The sequence below is a fragment of the Phyllobates terribilis genome, unplaced genomic scaffold (assembly GCF_046119375.1).
Source record: "Phyllobates terribilis strain yellow unplaced genomic scaffold, ASM4611937v1 Scaffold_7__3_contigs__length_470593459, whole genome shotgun sequence".
Taxonomy (NCBI): Eukaryota; Metazoa; Chordata; class Amphibia; order Anura; family Dendrobatidae; genus Phyllobates; species Phyllobates terribilis.
In genome coordinates, this window is record NW_027362767.1 from 288,043,700 (window position 1) to 288,069,154 (window position 25,455).

Genomic DNA, 25,455 nt, shown 5'->3' on the forward strand with positions numbered 1-25,455 from the left:
GCGTTGCCACACTCTGTTGCACCCTGATCCCTCACCAGCTCTGACCATCTTGCCAGAGCTTGCTGGAACTGTTGCAAAAATGCCAAAAGTTTCAAAAATGTTTTGCAACTCCGTGTTGCACAAAACTTTTGCAACTTTACCAAACATTTTACACCAGAATTCTAGTGTAACTGCTTTGATAAATCGGGGTCTGTATGTTTAATGATAGATTTGCTTTAATTTTGAATAACCATATCACAATTTCAATGCTTCAGTTGAAAGAGATCAGAAAGTTGCAACCATCGCATAAAATCCCACCAATTTTACTAACTCCTATAGTACTGTGGAGCCACACACTAGTGCAGATCATCAGCTGCATGGATGTATATCTACTAGAGATGAGAGAACACGAAGTGTAAAGTTTGGGGTTTGTACCGGACACCTAGGCCACGGCCCCACTACTAGTATTTGGTCAGTATTTTTTCTCAGGAGTGGGAGCCAAAACCAGGAGTGGGTGATAAATGCAGAATTGGTGACTTGTTTCTATTATACCTTTTCTCTGATTGTTCCTCACCTGGTTTTGCCTCCCACTCCTGAGAAAAAATACTGACCAAATACTGATAGTGGGGCCGTGGCCTTAGAGAGAGATTTTCCAACTCCAAAGTTTGGGTCCCCATTGATTTCTGTGGGGTTCAGGTTCTAGTTTGGGTACAGTTCTGGTACCCAAACTTCTACAGGTCCGCTCATCCCTAAACTCTACACTTATTCCTCTAATACCACGTTCTCTTTCGGGCAGACAAATTGCTAGGATTTTTTCCAGCTATGAAATAACAGTGACTTGTGCCACGCATTCTTGAAAGTTAAGGAATGAAAGTCCCAGCTACTTTAGTGCTGGCAGAAAGCTGATGATGAGGAACCTTTTATACATAAACACAGGATGGTAAGATACAGCACATGAGAATGAAAACATCCTGGACACATTAGTCTGTTATGTGCATTAAAAACTGTTTTTCCTTGCTTTGGGTGCGGTTACAAGACTATGCTTTATAACAGGTTTTATGTGAAAACTCCCCAGAAAGCATTGAGAGAAACCTTTTCTGCATTTAAATGCATTTAATGATAAAGCCGCTTTCCCGTGGCCAGGGTTTCAGATAAAAGGCTACTGCAGCAAACTGAAGCTTTGCCGTGGATGAAGGAAGTCCTGATTACTCCTCTGAGCTACATTCACATATCTGATGGATTGGACTCAGGTCTCGGCTGGCCCAGTGTCCTGTAGGCCGAGGTGTGTGCAGCCCACTCCACCAACACTGCACAAGGCACGCTACCGGAAGTGAGCCAAAAAATCTGAAGGCAGCAGAAAAATAATCATTTTAAAGATCTGTAATTGCTTGAACCGATAGAAACAAATGATATTTTCATAGAGTTGCATTGCTGCAGTAAAGGTAAGCCCTGATTCATCGAGATTGGAGTTTTGTGCGCCAGTCTTGGTAAAAGTGTCTGCTGGAGTAATATGCGCCAAATTCATCAAGAGGTATTTGCACCACTGCCCAAAATCCCAGTCAGGGATTCGGACATTTTTACTGCCCTTTTGTGACCCAAACATGAACCGCTGTCGAGTTTGGGCCGTGTGAATCCGGCCTCGGGGCTTGTTCACAGGCAGCAATTTTGCCGTGGAATAAAATGCAGCGTTTTACAGTACCAGCAAAGTGAATGAGACTTCTGAACCCTCGTGCACATAATGCTTATTTTTTTTTTATTACGGCTTTGAACCATTAAAGCGTTTTGTCAAATCTGCAGCATATCAATTCTTTCAGCGTGTTTGGAGCGTTTTTCACACATTCAAATGGGAAAAGGTGCAAATAAAAACGCATGCAAAACTATGTCAGAAAGTGCATATTTTACATAGTATTTTTCCTAACAACAATCTGGTTTTTACTGAAGAAAAATCTGCTGCAAATACTCAACGTATGCACATACCCTTGGGCTGTGGGTCCATGATGAGGTTTTGACGCTGCATATTTTTGCTGTGTCAAAAACCCAGTTTCTTAGGCCACGTTCACACGTTCAGTATTTGGTGAATTTTTTTTACCTCAGTATTTGTAAGCTAAAACCAGGAGTGGGTGATAAATACAGGGTTGGTGACCAGGGGCGTACATAGGAATCATGGGGCCCCATAGCAGAAGTTCTAATTGGGGCCCCTCCCCCAAAAAATGTAAATAATTGTCAGGGTCACAGAACAGCACATGTCACAACTTTCCATTATTTACATAGTAATTTTCCTCCTGCTGAAGTCCTAGATTCTTCTTTCATTGCCCCAAAAAGTGTGATGCCAACAAAAGTGTCCCACAAATACAGTATGATACCCCCATGGTGAATTCCTCCACATGCTCAGTATAATGACCCTACTGTACCCCACCTCAACTCCCAGGGCAAAGTATGGTGACCCCAACACAGTATGATCCCCCAACTGTGAGCCTTAGAGCTAGAGAGGATGGTATATAATAAGGGAGGGTGTTATACATAATAAAAGAGGAAACTATATAACTAAGGATGACGCTATACATAATAAGTGAGTACACTATATACTAAGGGAGTATGCTATACATAATAAGTGAGTACACTATATACTAAGGGAGTATGCTATACATAATAAGTTAGTACACTATATACTAAGGGAGTATGCTATACATAATACGGCTACATTCATGCATCTGTATGCAGTGTCGGTGTGTTGCCCTGTTTTACATGTCCTATTCTAATCCTCAAAATCAGATCAGAACATGACATTCTCAGATCTGTGATTTTCATGGAAGTGTGAATGGATCTATAAAACTCTACAAGTCTGTGGACCATCCCATAAAAAAAATCTGGCAGCACACAGACATTTCACACAAATGCGAGGATGCAGCCTAAGGGATTTTACAGATAACATTATCACTCCAAGTCCAAGTCACACAGTGCAGATACAGAATAATATTTATATCCAGGAACTTACCGCTGATCAGAGTCGGTTTCTGCTGCTTCTTCTCCATCTGGTCAGACCTTCATGTCGACATCTCCCAGCCACGACTCGTCTTGTCACGGTGATCTCCATCCTAGAAAATAACAAGGTCACATATATTGTATACATACATGTGTCTCCCCCACACTGCGCCCCTGACTGCAGATATGTACCCCACCATTAATATACTATTAGCCACTTAGTAATCAAAATGTAAAGTGATAAGCAGCACTGTGCTCCCATTAAATAATAATCTCTCCCAGCACCCCCGTCAATGCTCTGTCCCAGCACCCCAGTCATTGCTCTCTCCCAGCACTCCCGTCATTGCTCTGTCCCAGCACCTCCATCATAGCTCTGTCCCAGCACCCCCATCATTGCTCACTCCCAGCACCCCCGTCATTGCTCTCTCCCAGCACCCCCATCATTGCTTTCTCCCAGCACCCCCATCATTGGTCTCTCCCAGCACTCCCATCATTGCTCTGTCCCACCACCCCCGTCATTGCTCTCTCCCACCACCCCCGTCTTTGCTCTGTCCCAGCACCCCTGTCATTGCTCTGTCCCAGCACCTCCATCATAGCTCTGTCCCAGCACCCCCGTCATTGCTCTGTCCCAGCTCCCCCATCATTGTTCTGTCTCAGCACCCTCGTCATTGCTCTGTCCGAGCACCTCCATCATTGCTCTCTCCCAGCACCCCTGTCATTGCTCTGTCCCAGCATCCCCGTTATTTCTCTCTCCCAGCACCCCCATCATTGCTCTCTCCAAGCACCCCCATCATTGCTCTCCCCAGACCCACCATCCCCATCATTGCTCTCTCCAGCCCCATCACTGCTCTACCCATCGCCACCATCCCCATCATAGCTCTGTTCCAGCACCCCCGTCATTGCTCTCTCCCAGCACCCCCGTCATTGCTCTGTCCCAGCACCTCTATCATTGCTCTCTCCCAGCACCCTTATCATTGCTCTGTCCCAGCACCCCCATGATTCCCATTATTGCTCTTCCCAAACCCATCATTCCTCTCCTCAGCCCCATCAGCCCCATTATTGCTCTCTGTAGCCCAATCATTGTTCTCCCCAGCCCAATCAGCCCCATTATTGCACTTCCCAGCCCCGCCATCCATCATTGTTCTCCCCAGCCCCATGAGCTCCATTATTGCTATTCCCAGCCCCATCATTCCTCTCCCCAGCCCCATTATTGCTCTCCCCAGCCCCACTATCCCATCATTCCTCTACCCAGCCCCATTATTGTTCTCCCCAGCCCCACCATCCCATCATTGCTTTCCCCCACTTCCCCTCCCCAGCGTTTCAGTTAAAAAAAACAACAACTTACCTCAGCTCGCTCCCCTGCAACATCCTCCTGGTTGCCGGCAGCTTTCTTCCTGACCCAGGCACGCGCTGCATGATGACGTCATCAAGCTGCGCACGCCTGGGTCAGGGAGGAAGCAGAGGACGATCCCTTCATCCCTCCAGCTCTGCTGCTATTCTTCTCCTGTCAGCAGCGGAGCAGCAGTGGTCGCTCCCCGCACGCCACGTGCAGGGAGCAGCTGCGCCGGCGGGCCCCGGCGCAGCAGCACCGGCGGCGGTATGTCCGCCCCTGGACAGCTATCGGGCCCCCACGGCTCACGGGCCCCATAGCTGTCGCGTGGCCTGCCTGATCAAGAGACCTGAGTAGTCCCGAAAGCTTACAATTTGTTACCATCTTTTTAGTTAGCCATTAAAAGGTATCAACCACTGAGGACTCGCAAATTTAAATATTTTTCTATCTACTGGGTAACACAGTACAAAGATATATATTTTCCCTGCTTTATAACCCTTTCTGGACTGGTATGTCAGTAACTTCCTTTCTCATCCCTTATAGCTGATCAGTCTAATTGATTTTTGATTACATTTTGTTCTGGTTAGGTTTTTTCGATAAATTTCAACAAAAAAAACCCCCATCACAGCTGCATGGTGATTAGCTGATTTACTTGGGGCGCTTTCACTTGGCAGCACGGAGCAGGTGTTACATTTGTTAATGACCGGGTAGACAAAAAACACATTGTGAGGCCGCTTTCACACATCCATTTTTTTTTCTCATACGTGAAAACCGGTCTGTGTGTTTTTCGCTGTGCTGAATCCGTTACTGGTCCGTGTGTCAGTTTTTACAATACTAGTTGCATCCATTTGTCATGTATGAAGGAAAAAAACAAAATCTTAGCTTCTCCTTCCCATTAAGCAGTAAAATACAGCCAGCACATGTTATCCATTTTTCTCCATCGTGTCAAAAAAAAAATAAAAAAAGTCTGCACCAAATAAAATAAATTTGGTTACTTGTGTTTTTTTGATGCATCTTTGGATGCATTTTTTTATGAGATTTTACTGCATTTTTAATTTGTCTCCTTTTTATGTCATATTTTAAATAAAGCTGCTTGGTTTTTGATACTTCCTGATAAGGATTTGACAAAATTTTATTGCTATAGTCGTGTGCGGGTTACATGCAGTCTTTTTGCTTTTCCACGATGGAAAAGTACTAAAAACGCATGTGTGTTTTTTACCTGTGGATTTTCTGGATATAATGCAAGACTATGGGAAGAATCTGCAGATAAAACTCAGCGTATTCACAAGACACATTGACATGTTGAAATCTGAAACACGCAGCGTAGGTCAGTTTATGCGGAGTAATAATATGTTAGGTCGTTGTAAACCAGACCATGGCCGAGGTCACATTAGTGTATATAGCACTGGCTGTGATATGCTAATGACACTTGACTCCAGCTCTGCTAAGAGAACTGGATCACAGGTGAGAAGAAGGAGAGATTAATCTTCTCCATTGCCTGTCTCGGCGTATATCGGACTGCACTCGGATAACATCCGAGTGCAGTACGATGTTTTGCACGCACCCATTTAATTGAATGTGTGAGTGTTATGGTCTAATTTTTAAACTAACGAGCCGCAAGTGTAGGAGGCCTCTCTCCCTCGTTCCCCACCCGGTGCCAGTCACTGACTCACAGGTCACTTACGCCTTATCAGGACTGACGACACTTGAGCAAGATCTTGGGCGGGGGAGACAAGAGTGACCTGTCAGTCAGTGACCAGAGGCCATCAGCCGGCAGTGAAAGAGGGAGAGGCGCTGGCGGGCTGCAAGTGCAGGGACAAGTCACGAAAACAAGGATTGCTAAGACAAAGATGTGGATTTAATAAGCATTACAGCAATCTAACATAGCAGGTTTTTATTCCACAATCCAATAGTATCGGACAGGTTCCCTTTAATGATGGGTACGCTTGAGTAAGATGTGTCAAATTAATTAAATGGTGCGCCTCCTAATAAATTTCATGCCTCTTCCAGCTGCCATCGCAATAAATGTGCGTCAGTCGTAGGTTACATTTCTTTTGTGGAGTAAACATTAAAAAGGGGTTTTCCCACAAACAAAATTGATTTTAATCAATAGATCATGGAATAATAATAATTTCCACAATTGAATGTATTTAAATAAAATGTTCCCGTGCTGAGATAATCTTATAAATGTGCCCCTGCTGTGTACTGTGTAATGGCTGTGTCTGACCGTGCAGGAACATGGTCTGATCATACCACAGCTCCTGGGCAGGGGAGGACGCAAAAGAGTATACAGGTATTACAGTACGGAATCACAGCTGATTCTTTGTTTTTTCTCAATGTTTAAAAACTGGCAGTGAAATGTTTTACCCCAAAAGAATCCGCTGTGATCCCCTGCTGTAATGTCTGTATACTCTCCTGCCCAGGAGCTGTGGTATGATCAGACCATGTCCCTGTACAGTCAGACACAGCCATTACACAGTACACAGCAGGGGCACATTTATAAGATTATTTCAGCACAGAAACATTGTTTATGAACACATCCAATTGTGGAATGTATTAATATTCCAAGATCTATTGATTAAAGTCAATTAACTTTGTTTGTGGGAAAACCTCTTTAATGAACCTGTAGGGCTCAGCAGGTACTAACGAAAAAACAGCAAAAGTCACAAGTTTTTTTGCGTAACTACGAGCTATGCAAAAAAAAAAAATTACAACATTTCAAGCAGTTTACAAGAGAGGATGGCCGTAAACAACTTGATGAATGGGTCCTTAACATTTGATACAACTGTAACAAATATACAAAAACAGAAGACTGTCAGGAGGTGGTAAATGTCTAGAGCGCTGTACTATAAGATCCCTAAACCGATATTTATGGATGACCGTCTTACAGCGTCTTCTTATAAGAACCTAGCAGTGTAGCATTGCCATATGCTTTACTGAAATTAAACAGACATATTCAGTTTATTTTCACTTTCATGGTACTTAAAAGATTTGACCCGCTGGAGTCTCTACTGTAATCAGGCCATGCCTCATCTCTCCCTGCTAAATGGACCCAATCTGAAAACATACAATGGTTCTAGTCAATGCTGTTCTCGGCTTTATAGCAGTGGTAAGAGATTAGAGCGTCGACACTCTCAGAAACCTGAATTTTTATGGTTATGTTTTCATGCCTCAATATGGAAAAGAAAGCAGGGAAAGGCATGACTGTCTGGAAGCACATCGCAGAGTTTTATTGCTCTGAAAAGCTTTCTAAGTGTTCCTAAATCAGGAACAAACACATGTATGTTAGCAGGATAGTGAAACGTCACTTACCCCAGCTGTTCCAACGTGTAACCAACAACTGAGAAGCCCACCAAGTCTAAGCGGGGAGAACAAAAGCAAACAGAAGTGTCTACACCAATCCAGCAATGAGGCAGTGTCAGATACATACACAGAATGATTAAACCTATCACTAAAGAGTTAGGCGATGTTCCCACATGTGGTTTTTTTCGGTCAGAAATCTGCAGCAAAACTGATCCCTGGCAGGAAATCAGCAGGTTTTGCTGCATTTGTGTTTTTTTTTTACTGTCCTTCTGTCTCTATTTATGCCTGTACATAAAGTTCTGTGGAAAAAAAAAAATATTTTGGCATCAAAAATCTGAAAAAAAAATTTACCTGCACTTTTTGGTGCGTTTTTTCAATACTCATTACTTCCTATGGGTGAAAAAAACACTGCAAAAACGGTGAAAGAAGTGACATGCTCTATTTTACAATAACACAACCAAGGCACAAAATACGCAGAAAAAAACCAAGATGTGTGAAGAGAATTCTGGTTTCGCAGACTTTGCTGGCACTGCAAAATACAGCTGGAAATTTGCATAAAAATCTGCAGCAAAACACAACATGTGGGAACATAGCCTTAAAGTACAGTAAGGCTAAGTGCCCACGATGCAGAAATGCTGCATATTTTTTCCGCATCTCCCTGGCAGGAAAAATGCATATGGATTGTACATGCGTTTTTCCTGCCAGGTAGAAGCGTTTGTCAAGCGTTCTTCACTTGCATTTCTACATGCGGGTTATCAAGCGCTTTTCCAAGAGATTTTAGCATCACTTGGAAAAGTGCTTGAACACTTGGTCACACTATATAAATCCATGCAACCAGCATGGATTTATATAGTGTGACCAAGTAATAGTTAAAAAAAAAAATAATAATAAAAATGGTAAAAAAATAAAGATTATACTTCCCTTCTGATGGCCCCTGGTATTTTCTCCACTCCGTCTGGTCTGTTGTATCGGTCGCGGTGGTGTGAAAGGACCTGCAATGACGTCTGAGTCGTGTGACAGGTCACGCGACCGCCGACGTCAGCGGTCGCGTGACCTGTCACACGACTAAATGACATCATGGCAGGTCCTCACAGCACCACGACCGATACAACAGACCGGACGCATCGCTGAGGAGACCGGGGGACATCAGAAGGCAAGTTTAATCTTTATTTTTTATTTTAAAATTCTTTTTTTTTTTTTTTTTTTTTTTTTTTAACAGGTTCTATGGTACCTGGGTCTGGAGAGTTTCCTCTTCTCCAAACCCGGGTACCATCCGCACATTGAACCGTGTGATATCCACATGTGCAGATGCAGTGATGCGGATGTCACACGGTCCAATGCAAGTCAATGGTGGCGATTACGCTGCGTGTCCGCAAAATTAATGGACATGCTGGGTATTTTTCCGCAATGATAATCCGCAGAAGTTGTCCGCATTGGAGACCATGGGGCACGTATTACCAAGCGTTTTCACTGTGGAAATTCCAGGCAAAAACATTTGAAAAATGCATAGTGGGCACGCAGCCTAAGAATAAGCCGCTGTGTGTACATGGGGAACGATATGCTTTCTGGCCATTATATGACTTGTATCCTGCATTTTCACCAGTTTTCCAATCTGCAAGCTCTGCTTCTTTTGCAACTTACTCTGAACTGGTGGGTGGAGAGGAGCAGCTACATTGTCTGCTATGCACAGCACAGTACACTGAGGATACCTGCTCTTCTATTCCTTAGTTAGAGTACAGACAGAAGCAGCAGAAAAGAGGAAGCCATACAGCTGCACTGAGCAGTATAGATGTGCATCCAGGTCTGGTGAGCAGTATAGATGTGCACCCAGGTCTGGTGAGCAGTATAGATGTGCACCCAGGTCTGGTGAGCAGTATAGATGTGCACCCAGGTCTGGTGAGCAGTATAGATGTGCACCCAGGTCTGGTGAGCAGTATAGATGTGCACCCAGCTCTGGTGAGCAGTATAGATGTGCATCCAGCTCTGGTGAGCAGTATAGATGTGCATCCAGCTCTGGTGAGCAGTATAGATGTGCACCCAGCTCTGGTGAGCAGTATAGATGTGCACCCAGGTCTGGTGAGCAGTATAGATGTGCACCCAGGTCTGGTGAGCAGTATAGATGTGCATCCAGGTCTGGTGAGCAGTATAGATGTGCATCCAGCTCTGGTGAGCAGTATAGATGTGCATCCAGCTCTGGTGAGCAGTATAGATGTGCATCCAGCTCTGGTGAGCAGTATAGATGTGCATCCAGCTCTGGTGAGCAGTATAGATGTGCATCCAGCTCTGGTGAGCAGTATAGATGTGCATCCAGCTCTGGTGAGCAGTATAGATGTGCACCCAGCTCTGGTGAGCAGTATAGATGTGCACCCAGCTCTGGTGAGCAGTATAGATGTGCACCCAGCTCTGGTGAGCAGTATAGATGTGCACCCAGCTCTGGTGAGCAGTATAGATGTGCACCCAGCTCTGGTGAGCAGTATAGATGTGCACCCAGCTCTGGTGAGCAGTATAGATGTGCACCCAGCTCTGGTGAGCAGTATAGATGTGCACCCAGCTCTGGTGCAGGATAGAAGACTTGCAAGAAAGCTCAGCCTGATAGGTCAGTCTCACCATACTTCTCTTTCCATAAAATATAATAGGAGGGGTATCCAGACACTTCAGCTCTCGTAATCCATCTTGTCTTGTGCAAAACAGATTTTAGAAACTTTCCTTTTACAAGAGCGTGTGAGGAGGGCAGTGAAGTAAGTGGCTCCCAAGTGGAGAAGGAAACTTTTCTCTGATGAGATATATTACAAAATTTTTATATTTGCTTGTACTATTGATTCAGGCAGGGTTAGTTGAAAGCTCAGTTCTCATTTAAACTACATTAACACAGAGATTTGTATCAGGAATGGAAACCCGTATCTTACACAATTACACTCTGCAGGTTCTGAAAATTAAAGCGCCTGTCTGCTTATGGAGAGGGAGGATAGGGACAACTTCATGGAGCCAGTAGCGTGTAACTTACAATTTTTATATAAATCTGCAGGATTCTTTTGCAAATTTTTATTGGTCCAAGTTAGGGAAACCAACAATAATTCTGACTACTTGTGGGCTCATACATTGAAATTGTCGTCACCTAGAAAAGATCTAGTAGGTACTTAAAAATGGATCAGCAAACTATCTCGATAAAAAGCAGCTACATTTTCTAGAGACAGATACTCAATTGTATGTTTTATAAATGCAGGGTATGTTAGATATAAATACTATTTATTCACACTTTTTTTTTTTGCAGTGTCCATCAGAGTTTGGCTATGTTGCATGAATATTTATTGGATCCGGCTTAAAAAAAAAAAAAAAAAAGTCAATTCTTCAGCTGTTTCTACCTGAAAAAAAAGCTACAACTTTAACCACTAAACAGACCTCATTCTCTTAAAGGGAATCTGTCATCAGGTTTTTGCTACCTTATCTGAGAGCGGCCTTATGTAGGAAGAGAGACCCTGATTCCAGCAATGTATCACTTTACCAGGTGCAGCAGTTGACAGTTTTTAGATAAAGGATGCAACAGGGATTAAAGCTAACCCTGTCCACACCAGGCTCTATAAACATTGTGTATTGACAGTAAGCTGCTTATTAGAGGAGGGGGCGTGGTCAGACCACTTGGCAGGAGGCAGCTAGTCTCAGCTATGATAATGTCCTAGTGATAAAACCGTCATTGTCTGTAAACTGCACACAGCCTAAGTGACATTGCTAAATTCAGTGTTTTAACCCCTACCTCATGCCTTCCTCAGATTATAGAACTAAAACCAGCTGAGAGATTCCCTTTAAATGGTGACGAGATGAATTTGCAATCCCAGACATAGATCATCATTTGTGATCCTCAGGCGAGTGCAGGAAAGTGGTGTACTTCAAGAAACCGTGAGGTCATGTCAACCAGGAGATAAAGCAGCATCACACATCTATTTCCATAGGAAAAAAACTTTATTTAACAATATATCAGGATTCCAACATAGCTCCAGGGATCTGGAGTTCCAGGCATTAAACGTGGACATGGGGTGAAGTTTAAACAGCAGGGAAAATGTATTCAACAGGAAACAAAGAAAAATTATTCAATCCCAGGTGAGGCATGAAAATATAAAAATTGAGTGCCTGAGGAATGACAAGCGAACAGAAGTGTTATCAGAGTACGTGGATTACAGTGAGAACTGAATGTGTGCACGGACATCTCTTCCCTAAGTGTGATGGATTGGGACCCTGCCTCCCACACCAGGCGATATGAGTCAAGCGTTCCTGACGGAGAGGCCTCGGACATGAAATGGCGTGCATAGCAAGGTGGAGCCGCGAGCTCCGTCCGAGTTTCCAGGGTTTACAAGGCACAGTCCAAAAAAGTAAAAACAAAAAATAAAATATATATTTATAAAAGTGTTTCTCCTTCCATTGTTTATCTGTGTCCTATTCTGTGGTACTGGTGACTCTGCAAAGCTAAAAGGTAGGGGGGGTACAGAGGAGACAGACGGCAAGGATACTAAAGGATGCTGCCCACCTTCCACTGCCTGAGACGCAGCGAGTATCCGGAGGACACTTTACTAGAGTCTGGCCCTGATCTTAACCCTTATCTGAACACACGCACATATACACACACACACACACACACACACACACACACACACACACACACGGGAAAGAATCAAATTGGGGACAGGGAACTGATTGTTGTGCACAGTCCGTGTTACTCAAGAGGAATAAGATTACGCATTAATCCTTTGCAGGCTTCAGAAAAGAGGCTGTGGCTTAACTGTATTACATGATTAAAACCTTTGGAAGTTTAGATTATTTATATTTTCAGAATTATTGCCAAGGATATTTTTTTTTTATTAACCCCTCCCAGTCACGGTAACAATACTGCAACCCTGTAAAAAGATAAGCCATTTTTATAGAAGATCAGTGTCATCAATGGTAATTACATTTTCAATCTATCCAAAAGCCTGCAGTACATTCAGAAGGTGTCTGTAGTGCTGGCGGTAGAGGCTACACAGGGAGTAGGCCAGCAGGGTAGACATCACGCGCGTCAGGGTGCTGTCTAGCAGTCTATGGACTGCCATCAAGATGGTGTAAAGAGGTGATGAGTGCAAGTGCTCGTTACTTGAGTTGGCCTAGGGTGCTTGGGTATGCACCGAGTATCGAGGGGGCTCAAGTGACATGTTTTGAGTCCCTGTGGTCGCATGGTTCGAGGCTGTTAGACAGCCACAAAACATGCAGGGATTGCCTGACCTACACGGGCAAACCCTGCATGTTTTGTGGCTGTTTAGCAGCTGAGAAACATGCAGATGCGGGGATGCAAACATGTCACTTGAGCACCCAAGATACTCTGTGCATACCCAAGCACCCTAGGCCAACTCGAGTAACGAGCACTTGCATACAACACTAATCAACACGGCTCAGGGTGCAGTCTGCCAGTCTAATGACATCCATCAAGATGGTGTAAAGAAGTGATAACTACTGAGGGATATCCGGCAGTGCAAGATCCTATGCAATGCTCGAGGGCCAACAATGAGCTGGCTCCCTTCCCCGGCAAAAGTCCCAGTGTAGCGTCAGCCTTGGCATGCAGAATAATATTTGTACAGAAACATGGGAGTCATTCACAAACGATATTACTTAGCTTTAAGATTCGCAACCAACCAGGCGTGCTAGTGGTATAGCCAATACTATTCCCAAAAATGTGCAAGAAAGTGCTGAATAAAAGCCTTCGGGCACATTTACATGACAATGTAGCCTCCGTATCTTCCAGCCTGACCACAGATCTTCAGAAATGACAGCATCATATACAACTCTGATGTTACACGACCTAAGACCCATGGTGCCCGCGGTTAATAAGCACCAGAAAATATGCCTGCAAACTAATCATGTGAATTTGCCCTTCGGTTCTTCAGTATGGGTAATTTGTTAATGACCCCCAATGTCCAGCAGGTTTTGGATTCTCAAAATCTCAAAAATGCAATCAATAGAGGCCTAAGTTTTAGCCTTCAGTAGGGCGGTCAGCCAGCATTATACATTGCCACTGATGCAAGTAATAAAACCACAATTTGGTGGAATTCCTCTGCTATTACAGAGTTACTTTTAAGAACTAATAAAGCCGCTTCTTATCCTGTGAATACATTGTCAGTGTGACTTATGGATGCTTGAATGATCTGAATAGATATGCATTGGATTTATGCTTTTTTTTTTTTTAAAAAAAAACTATTTTTTTTACTAAGAAAAGAAAATAAATTTGGAGTTTATACAAAAACAGCTTTACAGTATTTTTTCCAAAAACACGTTATTTACAAAAAATATCAAAGTTAATCTCTTAAGGTACAGAAGGAAAATAAATTGGAAAATTGAAAAAAAAAAAAAAAAAAAAAAAGGTGCTAATAAATTTCAAAATTTCACCTTTTATTTTCACATATGTACATGGTGCCTATGGCAGGAGGAGAATGAACAGGCTCATGTAAGAACACACTACTGCAGGTATGAGAAGTTAAAAAGTCCAGCCACCAAACTATGAAGAGGCTCGTAAAAAAGGTGGCTGGCAGGACATTTATATATATATTTAATTATTTATCTATAGCCAAAGATTTATTTAGCGTCTGATCTGCTCCTTCCCTAGATAATGTACAGGAGCAATCTGCAAAACATTATAAAATAGGAATAATTAAAGATTTGCGATTTAGAATGTAAAAATGAATACATATGTACAGAGACCTTAAAATAAAAGGAGACGAGAGTGCTGAACTTTATAGAAGTACTTATGTCATGTGCTTAAAAACACTTCGCACCTTTGGACTAGCCGGCAAAATCCAGCAGGTTCCACGCAGGAAAAAAATAAAAAATTAAATAAAACCTTAAAATCAGCATGGAAACGGTGCTTGATGCAAACATGAGGTGGAGGGTTGAGCGTGTGGTGCTTCTGAGACTATTTTAAGGCCTTTTTCCTTGTCCCTAGAGACCAAGTGTCTCATAGCCCCTCTTCAGCAGACAGACAGCAGCTGCCCTACAGCACACAAGCCCTTAATCTGCCGCCTCAATACAAAAAGGACACCAGATCCAACTCTGCATAGCATGTAAGACCGGGCACAGGAGCTGCCCAGGGGAAGGGTAGGGAGATGTGCTGGAGGCAACACCGGCAAGGCAGGTAGTGATGACTGGAAACACACCGGAACACTTGGGTTGTGCCGGTTTGCTAACAGTCAATATGGGAGGGAATGACCAACAGAAGAGCAGGAGGTCTAGAAGCAAGACGTGGCAGAAGAGGATGGACCTGATGTTCCCGGAGTGAATGTTACTGGAAGGAGACGGTCATCTATGGAATGGCGTACAAGTTCTACATGCTGTAATGGAGTTAGACATGCAGCACATGTCTGGACTCGGAGGCTGCGCTCAGCCAAGCATGTAGGAAACTACTTCCACAACAGGATTTACAACAGGGTGTGTTAGTGCGGAGGAGTGAACAAGTATATGCATGTGTCCTGCATACAAAAAGTGTGTGTAAAAATGTCTGCAAAATAGCTAGAACCACTAATACATGGCAAGGAATAAGGCAGTGGTTTCATATTGGCCAAAATCAGGAGCGAGAGTGGAGGAAGTGAACGGTGAGAAAAGGTGGGGGATGTAACGATATAGGTGGGAAATGTTTTATTGAGTGGTGAAAGACTAACGATGGATCCAGGGATAAAAGAGGACAAAGGCTGTAAAGAGTAAGCCTAGTGCAGAGCTGCATGGGGCGGACGAATATGTGACGCTATGTGATGGGGTTTTGCATAAACATTTCTAGAGAAGTGGTGGTCCTTGTAATATCTGGATGGGTCATGTATGTTCCATACTGCGCTTCCTTCGAGGTGTGCACCCTACCTGCTTCTACTTGGTTGTCTCAGTGCTGAAATTGTCCTAAAAAGATCCACAGCCAGGGCCGACCCCTGACAAAGACCTCTACACAGGTCCCATTAGCGCCATGTAGCACCTTGGCACAGTCACCGATGGAAAGTGGAATAGTTTGCAATAAAACCCTATACTTACTAAAGGTACAAAAAGAAGAAATGCTTCTCAAACGCCACAGCTAAAATGCTGCGCCAAGCTTTCAGGTCTGCAGACTAATACCAACCTGACTTTTTCCCCTATGTAAAAAGAGGTATGTGCAGATCTATGTACTGTGCATGTGAACGCGTACCAACCTGCGGTACGGGTGTACATGAAATAAGTGGCAGAAGTGCCATTAATGGGAGGCTACTGAAGAAGCTCAGGGTCACCACAATATTAGCATCAACATCCTCAGAACGTAGCAGCAAGATGCAAGCTCCTGAGTGAATGCAACGCCAGGGTTCTACGGGTGGGGGAAGGTCTCCTTGCTGGGAAATTAACTATGCAGGTTAAATAATAAATCAGTAATCAGGTAGCAAAATGCTAACTCATTGGTCATTGTGTATATCATGAATCTCACGAATCTCACCTCTAGCGCCTCCAGTAAAGACCTACTCACAGAATATTTCGGACCAGGTTCAAATTAAAAAAATAAAAAGAATAAAATTGAGATTACGGAGCTTAATTGGATTTCACAAGACGCTGCATTGGGAATCTTTCTCTAGTAGAGGTCGGTCATTATCCTGAATATTTTTCTGTGCATCATCAGGTGACTGCAGCAAAACTGGATCCAGCACATACAAGCTGGTGCATCCATGTGATCCCAATTTTATTACACATGATGCCCATAGTTTTCACCATTTTCACTGTAATGAAGCCAGTGGGCATCAGTGGAGATGCGGCCTATTGACAGGAGTGTGCAATTAAGTGCATATGTGTAGACAGGTAGCTGGCGCAGCGTGTACCAGGGCACCGGCAGCATGCTGCTGCATGGTTACAGCTCACCCAGAATGTACAACTGGGTAAAAAAAGGTGTGTTCAGACTGAAAAGCAAGACACGCAGAATTATACCACTCAGAAACCAAACAGACCCCAGGATCCGTATGTCCGGGCCCTGGAAGGGCTTCACATCACTGTGCACTATACCACCAGCACCATACATGCCGAGATTTGTCATTCATAACCGGGCACAGAACATGTAGTATCAGGGCATCCAGCGCAATGTTACATAGCTTACTAAGGACACGTCGTCCCTCTACTACGAGGATATAAGACATTGCTTTGCTGAATACTGAAGTCACAGCCATCGAAACTACCTGCTTCATTGTGCCTCCACAACAAGAACTGTGGAAGACCGTTCAGACTGCCCTTGCATGTCAAGTAAAGGTTGACCGCTGCAGATGTGCAAAGTGCAGACAGGAGCATATCCAAACCACCCTCCCCTGGATAGGAAAGGGAGCAGAACAATGGGGCAAACTATATAAAAATACCTAACGTAGGGAAAGTTAGTCTTATTGCTCCGTCTCCCAGAGTCCTGTAATGCAGAGTGACCTTTGGCCTGTGCTGCTGGCGCTCGGTTGGCCATCCCACCGATGGGGAGCAGAAGGAGTTGTCCCAGTTCATCTCAGACCTTGTAATAAATGTTTGCAGGGCTTTGAGGGGGCATCTCTTGTACAATGTACACAGGGTGTCCGTAATCCCCGCTCACCTTCTCATAGTGAGGGCAGTAATTGTTCTCTGTAGTCCGCAGCGGGATGATGATGTCACTTGGCTCAGTGCCAGAATTTCCGCTGCATTTAGGGCTAGCCAATGTGCTGAGGGACAAGGCCGCGGCCCGCTGCTGTGTATGCTTGCGATGCCGTTTTCTAATCTTGATAAGCAAAACTACTAGGAAGATGATGATGAGAATAAAGATGACGCATCCTGCACCAATGGCTGCAAACACGGCCACTTTTGAGCTGAAGAAGTTGTCCACGCCGCTTCCAGAGGAAGGTTTATTGTCCTGGTTCACAGTATCTGAAATATAAAACACCCAAAGGTTGGAGTGAGGAGGACAAAAGGGAACCAAAAACGACCCGACAACCTTCACAAGACATCTACTACACACAGAAAAAGATGGCCTAAATACACCCAAGGGCAATATATTGGGCCCATGTGTATGATTAGTTACATTTTATAACTCTTTAGGAGGCCCACAACGATGTGGTAGAACGTGGATCTGGTGACATGTTTGTACAACTTACTTATGACAGGTATACACAAATAATATAAAGTCATCTGGCTGTGAGGACAGCTGGGACGTAGGGGAGGAAGGAGCAGTCAACCCATGGCCACCTGTTCATCAAAGCTTCAGAGTCAGGATGTTGGGGTCAAGCATGAGACTATCAATATTCAGCTACTTCTACCCTACAATTTTCTGACAGGGACTGGGAACAATACTTTCTATGTACTTGGCTATTTAAAGGGGACCTTTCACTTGTGTTAATCTGGACTGATTGCCTCCTCCGATTGTGGAACAGTTTTTCTTCTGTGCACTTCCATCCTAAAGTTATGTCCCCCAGTAATAAAGATGCCAATGTTCCCTTCAACCCAACTGGGCATACGCCACATAACTTTTGTCAGCGGAGGACAAGCAAAAGTCTACAGAGAAGTAGTTCTGTGCTATATGGCCAGTTGCTTGAAGGAAAATTTTGCTTCTTTGCCATGAAAAAAAAATTTGGAACAGAGGGGCACAGAAAAAAAGCAGCAAATTAAGCAGTGCTCATTACAGGAGCTACTCAGTCTAAATAAAAAAAAAACAGGGAAAAAGTCCTCTTTAAAAGGTAGTTTCTCACCTGGCTTTCCATGGTCTTCTCCTTCAAACCCATTATTCCTAGGACCAGGCGTTGCAATCTTTCCAGTATTATCGGCTTCTTTGCCTGGCCGGCTAGTGGTGACTTGTTCTGGTAATACTGCATTGGGGTCTGTAAACAAATTTTTAGAAAAAAAATCAAAAAAATTGGCCAAAAACATTCAAAATTTGGTTAAACATGGGCTTATGCCGTCCACATGGCTACAATCAAACTTCCACCATTGTCATCTAGTGCTACTGAATGCACCTTGACTGACGAGTAATGGAAAATCAAGCGTTTATCGGCCAAAAGAAGCTTTTTATGTTGTTGTACCTATCTTGATTTTGCATTATTAAATAGTATTGGTGCCAATACACAGAATAGTCGACCACACCGCAAGGCCAGCTGACCAATGTGTACGTCGGCTGTCATATTAAGTCAATGCAGTATTCTTTCGTTCAGAGTAGAGAAATCTCAGACAGCAGATTGCTTTTTCCGTATCAACACACATGCAAATACAGCCACTGATCGTGTATGTGGAAGCGGGAGGAACAGTGACTGTACACCTAAGGTGTATTTATACTGCAAGATAATTGTGAATGAGCTTTGATCGAAAACGCTTGTTTCACGATTTTCAGGGTGCCAATCACTGAAATGAGCAAAGCGCTCATTCAATCAGGTGAAATGATCTTTTGTGCATCATAAAGGATCATTCCTGATGGTTCATTGTCCTGTGTAAATGGGGATCCCACCACTGTCAAAAATCATGGCAGCCTAAGCGCAGAGCGATCTAGTTTACATTTGACGCCCCCCCCTAGGATCGTGGGGTACTTGCCACCGGGTCAGTCGGTTCCTTGGGATTGTCACGGGGGTGTGACCCAGTCCGGGGCCCTAGGCGGTCAATAAAAAGGACAGTTTATTTAGGGGAAAAGTTTTGTGACGCCATCAGTGGTATGCGGCTATAGGTGGCCGCCGCTGCTGAAAGAGACCGCCGGGGCCCCAGGGCTACCAGTATGGCTTATGTAGGGGAATGTGGATGTTGGGGTGCAGGACTGAGGGTACCGGTAATGACCAGACGACACAGGAATGGTGGTTTCCTCTACCTTTACTTGATGTATGATGGTGCAGACCGGTGCACTGGTAACAGAAGGTAATGGACATCCGGGCAGCCTAGAAGCAATTTGGGATCCACCTCGCCAGGTGGGGTTGTACGCCTTCCTTCTGCGCTGTCCTCTATGGCCCTGCTGCCTAAAGTTATGCGGCCCTCTTTCCTGGGTGATCGTTAAATCCTAGCCCGCATGGCAGGCAGCTCGAGCCTTTTACAGGTGTCGCTCCTTCGTGGCAGCTCCGGGCTCTAGTACACTGTTGAGCCGCCGGGTGTTTGGTGGGGCCAGGAGACCTGCAGTCTCCTGTCCTCCGGATTTAGCTGCCGGGACTTCAGTACCCGAGCAACCACGGACTCCGGTTTCTGGTGCTTTTCTCTGAGGCGAGCTTGGTCACAGCTTCCCTCCCCAGGTTCTCCCTCGTCTTCCACTCGCTGTCCTCCCTCCCCAACTGACTTTTCTCACTCCAACTGACTTTTCTAACCACCGCCCTCAGGCTCCAATTTAAAAGGGCACTAACAAGGAGGTGCTGAGGCAAAAGGAAAACGATCATATGGCCCATTGCAGTAACAAAAATGAAAAAACTTTATTATAAATATTACACAGAAAATTTGGAGGGAAGAGGAGCAAAAAGTACATACATTTGCATTAAAAAATACTTAAAAACAAACAGGTGACATGTCCCCTTGAGAAAAGCACAAGCGCCGAAACGCGCGTCGGGGTAAATACATGCGGTGCAGGTTTTGTTTTTCCTACAAAGGTAATCACTGCCGATGGTGGCCATATGGGATATGAGGGACATCGATGTAAAAAAAGTAATTTGATGGTATATATCATGTGAATATGTCTCCTCTGTTCCGTTCGTAGCACTCTCTAGTGTATCATAGCTGTGTCTTAGTACGACTCTAGAGAGGTGCTATACCTGCATCTGACATGTCACCTGTTTGTTTTTAAGTATTATTTAATGCAAATGTATGTACTGTTTGCTCCTCTTACCTCCAAATTTTCTGTGTAACATTTATAATAAAAGTTTTCATTTTGGTTACTATAATGGGCCATATGATCGTTTTCCTTTTGCCTCGGCACCCCCTTGTTAGTATATTTTTACGATAGGCCCTCCACATATCTGGTGGGCAGGTTACAGTATGGACGATATATTTATTTTCCATTCAATATTTTTAACTATATTATGTAACCTAGTGCTCTGTTCCAATTCTCACTCTTGTGTCCAACTTAAAGAGGAAGCTCCCCTGAAACCGGGTTAGAGCTCCCCCTTCTGGTCTGGAGCCAGGAAAAGTGTTGGTTGCTGGTGTTACCTGATAAGGGGACCCCTCCTTGCTTCCAGGCATGGCATCACCCCCTGTGAGGGAGGCAATGCCAATGTGGCAACCGTACTCCTGGGGTGCCACACATCACTCAGTGGTCATCCTTTACTTTGGTCTGCCTGTGTAAACATGCATTCAAGTGATCGGTAAAGGTTTACTGATCGTCTGTCGTTTCGAGTCGCCGGTTGGTCTGTACATACTGACCCTCAAGGGGCATTTACATTGGCCGATAATCCGTCAGATTCTAGTGACAATAACCCATCGTTCATGAGGATTGTGTAATGTGAATGAGTTTAGCGACTGAACGGTGTCCAAAAACGCTTGTTCATGGTGGAGAAAATCATGTAGGCGAGAACAAATTGAACAAAGATTGTGTAATGTAAATGGAGATTGTTCACTCATTCAACGATTAGACCGGCAAAATGGAGGAGTGGAAAGGACGCTATTCAGCCATTTCATTCAAGTCTGGTCCTGTGTAAACACTTCAACATTTTTTTCCATTTGTGAGCTACGATCTAATCGTTTGAATGATTACCTACTTGTATAAAAGAACCCCAACTGAAGGTGTATGGGGAAAGGGATAACTGATGGACTGAACACTTACTGATGGGGAGCACTTTCATCTTGACCAGTACCCCCCACTAAAAAGGGTGAAAACCCACTGATATGTTCATTATTTTATTTCAACTAAGTTACAGATAGTTCCTGGCCAAGAATATTGATAAGTTGCTTTGTATACCTTGTCCGACTTTCATGATGATCTTCATGGAGCGTGATTGGCATACCCCTCCTTCCCGATTCTCCAGACCCTGTAGAGTGCCATTGGAAGTAGCTGCAGTGTAAAGAATGGCTTACGTTAAAACAATTATGACTCGCTGAAAGTAAAAGATGACGACCAACACCTCTTAGGATCTAATCAGTTTTCACATTGCTTAAATCTGTCAGACATAGGTTGAGGGGGCAGGAGGCACAGGACAATATTAAACTTGTGGTTCTACAAGCAGCGTTGCTGGTCTCAAAAAAAAAAAAAAAAGTTTTAAAAAGAAGGAATGACAAAATAGATCATTGTGCTTTGTGCACCCTCTACTAATCATCTACATCCACCCCGACTGACTATTACTACTAGGCAATATATAATAATGTGCATTACTAGAAACAGCCAATAGTGAAATGGGTTCATTACCACATTAACAATTACTCAGATTTATGAACTCAGATATTTCTTGGTGTTCGAGCTTGTAACTGGATTAGAAAAGCAAAAAAAGTCATCTCAGCAGAGCGAGACCCTCCCTCTAAGTGCCTGCAGGCCTGGGAAGAGCATAGACTTAGCCAATATTGTAAGGAGTCTGCTCATTCACATCAAAAGGGATATTAAAGCCAGCGTCTAAACGGCTTGTACAATAAAGCCAGCCATTTATCCGCCAGGAGATTTCAGTCCTTCAGCATTTTATGAATAAAATGCCGCAATGCAATGTTTAACTAGTTATCCCCCACTTTAGGGCCAGGTCTTCTATAAAAGCAGTTATATGGCCACACCTGCAAGGAATGGTCACCTTTGTACAGCCGCAATGTGGAAAAGGATGCTCTGTTACTTTGGGTGCACTAGGGCTGCCAAGGCTGCAAACACCGTCTCGTTTTCAGTCATGTACATATTTTACTGAACAGAAAAACATGAACATAAGTTATACGAACAATCTTGGCTCCAGTAAAATCAGAAGTTACAATGCTAGTGTGAACAGGGACTTTGTGTCCTTTAAATGGACGCTAATTAAAGGATTTTTCCAGGACTTTACAATAGCTTGTCAAAAATAAAGTGATTAGGGGTCCGAATCCCAGCACCTTTACAGCAAGATATGTATGGGCCGACATATATGCAAACATTGGAAACATGAGATCTAAAACTACATTGTTGCTAAATAAAAAGTAACTACAAAAAAAATATGAAGGTTCTTAACGCATAAACTGGCCAATTCATGTATGCCCATCAACCACGGCAAGGTGACCTCCTTCTGATGGGTTCCTATCCTCATGCCACACTTGGGCTATAAGCCTACAATTTTAAATGGGCAGGTAGGATCCAGCACTGATTAGAAGCACCCTTGGGCTGATGGGAGGAGTGCAGAGTCAGAAAAGGAGGCAGACAACCTCCAATGACAAACTGCAAAAATAAAACCGAGATGTCAACGGCTCCGGTCATTGTGTAGTGACTCAATAGCGCTTGCAAGAGTGTTTGCACAGTACCATGCCCAGAAACTATACAAGAGGGGATAAATTAGGCAGCACCCTCAATTACAAGGTTCTAGGTGTAGGAACTACATGGATATTGAAAACCTTTCCTAAGGCTCGGTAATCAATATTATAGTTTATGAAAACGCCTTTAAAAAGGGAAGTTATCAGGAAATTACCTATTTAATCAGGCTTTTGTAGGACATGGATTTTTAATTTAAAATGTGGCAATTTTTTTTTTCAGGTTATGAAATTTATTTTAAAAAAATAAAATAAATCTAATTTTCACACTGGACACTAAGGGCTTTTTTTGACTCCTACATCCTATCCTTTCAGGAACAGTTTCCTTCTCTACAGGGGCAGGATTACAGTGACAGGTAACACCTCTATACACAGCTGTTTACACAGGATTGCCCCTTCACCGTGTGAGGCCACAGCCTGCCGCCCCTTCACCGTGTGAGGCCACAGCCTGCCGCCCCTTCACCGTGTGAGGCCACAGCCTGCCGCCCCTTCACCGTGTGAGGCCACAGCCTGCCGCCCCTTCACCGTGTGAGGCCACAGCCTGCCGCCCCTTCACCGTGTGAGGCCACAGCCTGCCGCCCCTTCACCGTGTGAGGCCACAGCCTGCCGCCCCTTCACCGTGTGAGGCCACAGCCTGCCGCCCCTTCACCGTGTGAGGCCACAGCCTGCCGCCCCTTCACCGTGTGAGGCCACAGCCTGCCGCCCCTTCACCGTGTGAGGCCACAGCCTGCCGCCCCTTCACCGTGTGAGGCCACAGCCTGCCGCCCCTTCACCGTGTGAGGTCACAGCCTGCCGCCCCTTCACCGTGTGAGGTCACAGCCTGCCGCCCCTTCACCGTGTGAGGTCACAGCCTGCCGCCCCTTCACCGTGTGAGGTCACAGCCTGCCGCCCCTTCACCGTGTGAGGTCACAGCCTGCCGCCCCTTCACCGTGTGAGGTCACAGCCTGCCGCCCCTTCACCGTGTGAGGTCACAGCTTGCCGCCCCTTCACCGTGTGAGGTCACAGCTTGCCGCCCCTTCACCGTGTGAGGTCACAGCTTGCCGCCCCTTCACCGTGTGAGGTCACAGCTTGCCGCCCCTTCACCGTGTGAGGTCACAGCTTGCCGCCCCTTCACCGTGTGAGGTCACAGCTTGCCGCCCCTTCACCGTGTGAGGTCACAGCTTGCCGCCCCTTCACCGTGTGAGGTCACAGCTTGCCGCCCCTTCACCGTGTGAGGTCACAGCTTGCCGCCCCTTCACCGTGTGAGGTCACAGCTTGCCGCCCCTTCACCGTGTGAGGTCACAGCTTGCCGCCCCTTCACAGTGTGAGGTCACAGCTTCCCGCCCCTTCACAGTGTGAGGTCACAGCTTCCCGCCCCTTCACAGTGTGAGGTCACAGCTTCAAGCCCCTTCACAATCACCTTTGTTCACGCTCACATTAGATGCTTCAATAGAAACTATAGGTTCGGGGTTCTGACCCCTGTGGCCATGTACATGTGCTCCTGAAACAGGAAACTTACGTCTAAAAAACCCTTCAGTTGCTTGTGTGAAAATAGCAAGATTTCTATTTCTTATTTTTAATATAGATTGTAATATGTAAAAAGAAAAAAAAAAAAAAAAAAAAAAAAAAAAGGCACAAAATCCCCCAAAAAACATTTAAACACACAAAGTTGATTTAATCAATAGGTAATTCTCTGCTGATCCCTTCCGTTTAAGCTTGTTCATAAGAAACATCCACCAACCATGTTTTATTCCCATATATCCATACAATTTAAGTAGAGACTCTTAAAAAAAACTTCTAATGCACCACATTAAATGTGGGGGAAATGGGCAGAATCATGTGTCTGGTGAAGCCTCGGGGCGGTGGTCTTCCTGGATGGCAGATCTGGCGCTGCTGTCAGACCAGTAAGCGGTGGGTGATGAAGGACACTCACTTCTGATCATCAAATCCATACAGCCCAGAGGAGCACAGCGCTCACACAATATACTGTAACTGCTTAATGAGAAACGAGATCAACGGGTAGAAAACAAATGCTCTATGACCTGCAAGCCCCAGAAAAAAAAACTGGTCTTGTGCCCAGGGAATTCAACCAGCATAGCTAAAAAAAATGAAAGCTAAACCTGTAACTGGTTACTAGGAACCATTCTCCTTAGGCCCTGTTCACACTGTGGCTGCAGTAGCAGTCCAAATCCCCCTAAAAATGAGATTCAGACTGTGCTCCTAGACGCGCTGCAGAAATACAGTGTGAACAGGGCCTTAGGTGGGATTCATGTGTACAGAAAAAGTCAGTTTTAAAATAAAAAAATTAAAAAGGATTGCCTTCAACAGGAATGAAGTGGCAAATAGTTACCCTATGTCAGCTGTCACGCCCCCCCCCAGAGTTACTAGTGAGGCCTACATGTAAAGCCACGACCACAATCCCTTTACAAACGGTTTCTTTACATGCAGAAGCCCATGCATCACGTTATTATAATGCATCCAAGCACGCAGAGGGTTAACTGGAGTGT

General features: G+C 44.5%; 1 protein-coding gene across 1 annotated transcript in view; it reads right to left on the reverse strand.

The window, feature by feature from the left end:
- Positions 1-11,532: 11,532 nt before the first annotated feature.
- The window catches only part of EFNB1 (ephrin B1), a 57,168-nt gene continuing 43,245 nt past the window's right edge, over positions 11,533-25,455 (reverse strand). Inside the window, exons 3-5 of the mRNA XM_073640926.1 lie at positions 21,462-21,554; positions 18,298-18,426; positions 11,533-17,479 (exon numbers count right to left, since the gene is read on the reverse strand). Of these exons, the coding sequence (XP_073497027.1) occupies positions 17,088-17,479; positions 18,298-18,426; positions 21,462-21,554 (614 nt within the window). The 3' untranslated portion in view covers positions 11,533-17,087. The remainder of the gene's footprint in view (positions 17,480-18,297; positions 18,427-21,461; positions 21,555-25,455) is intronic.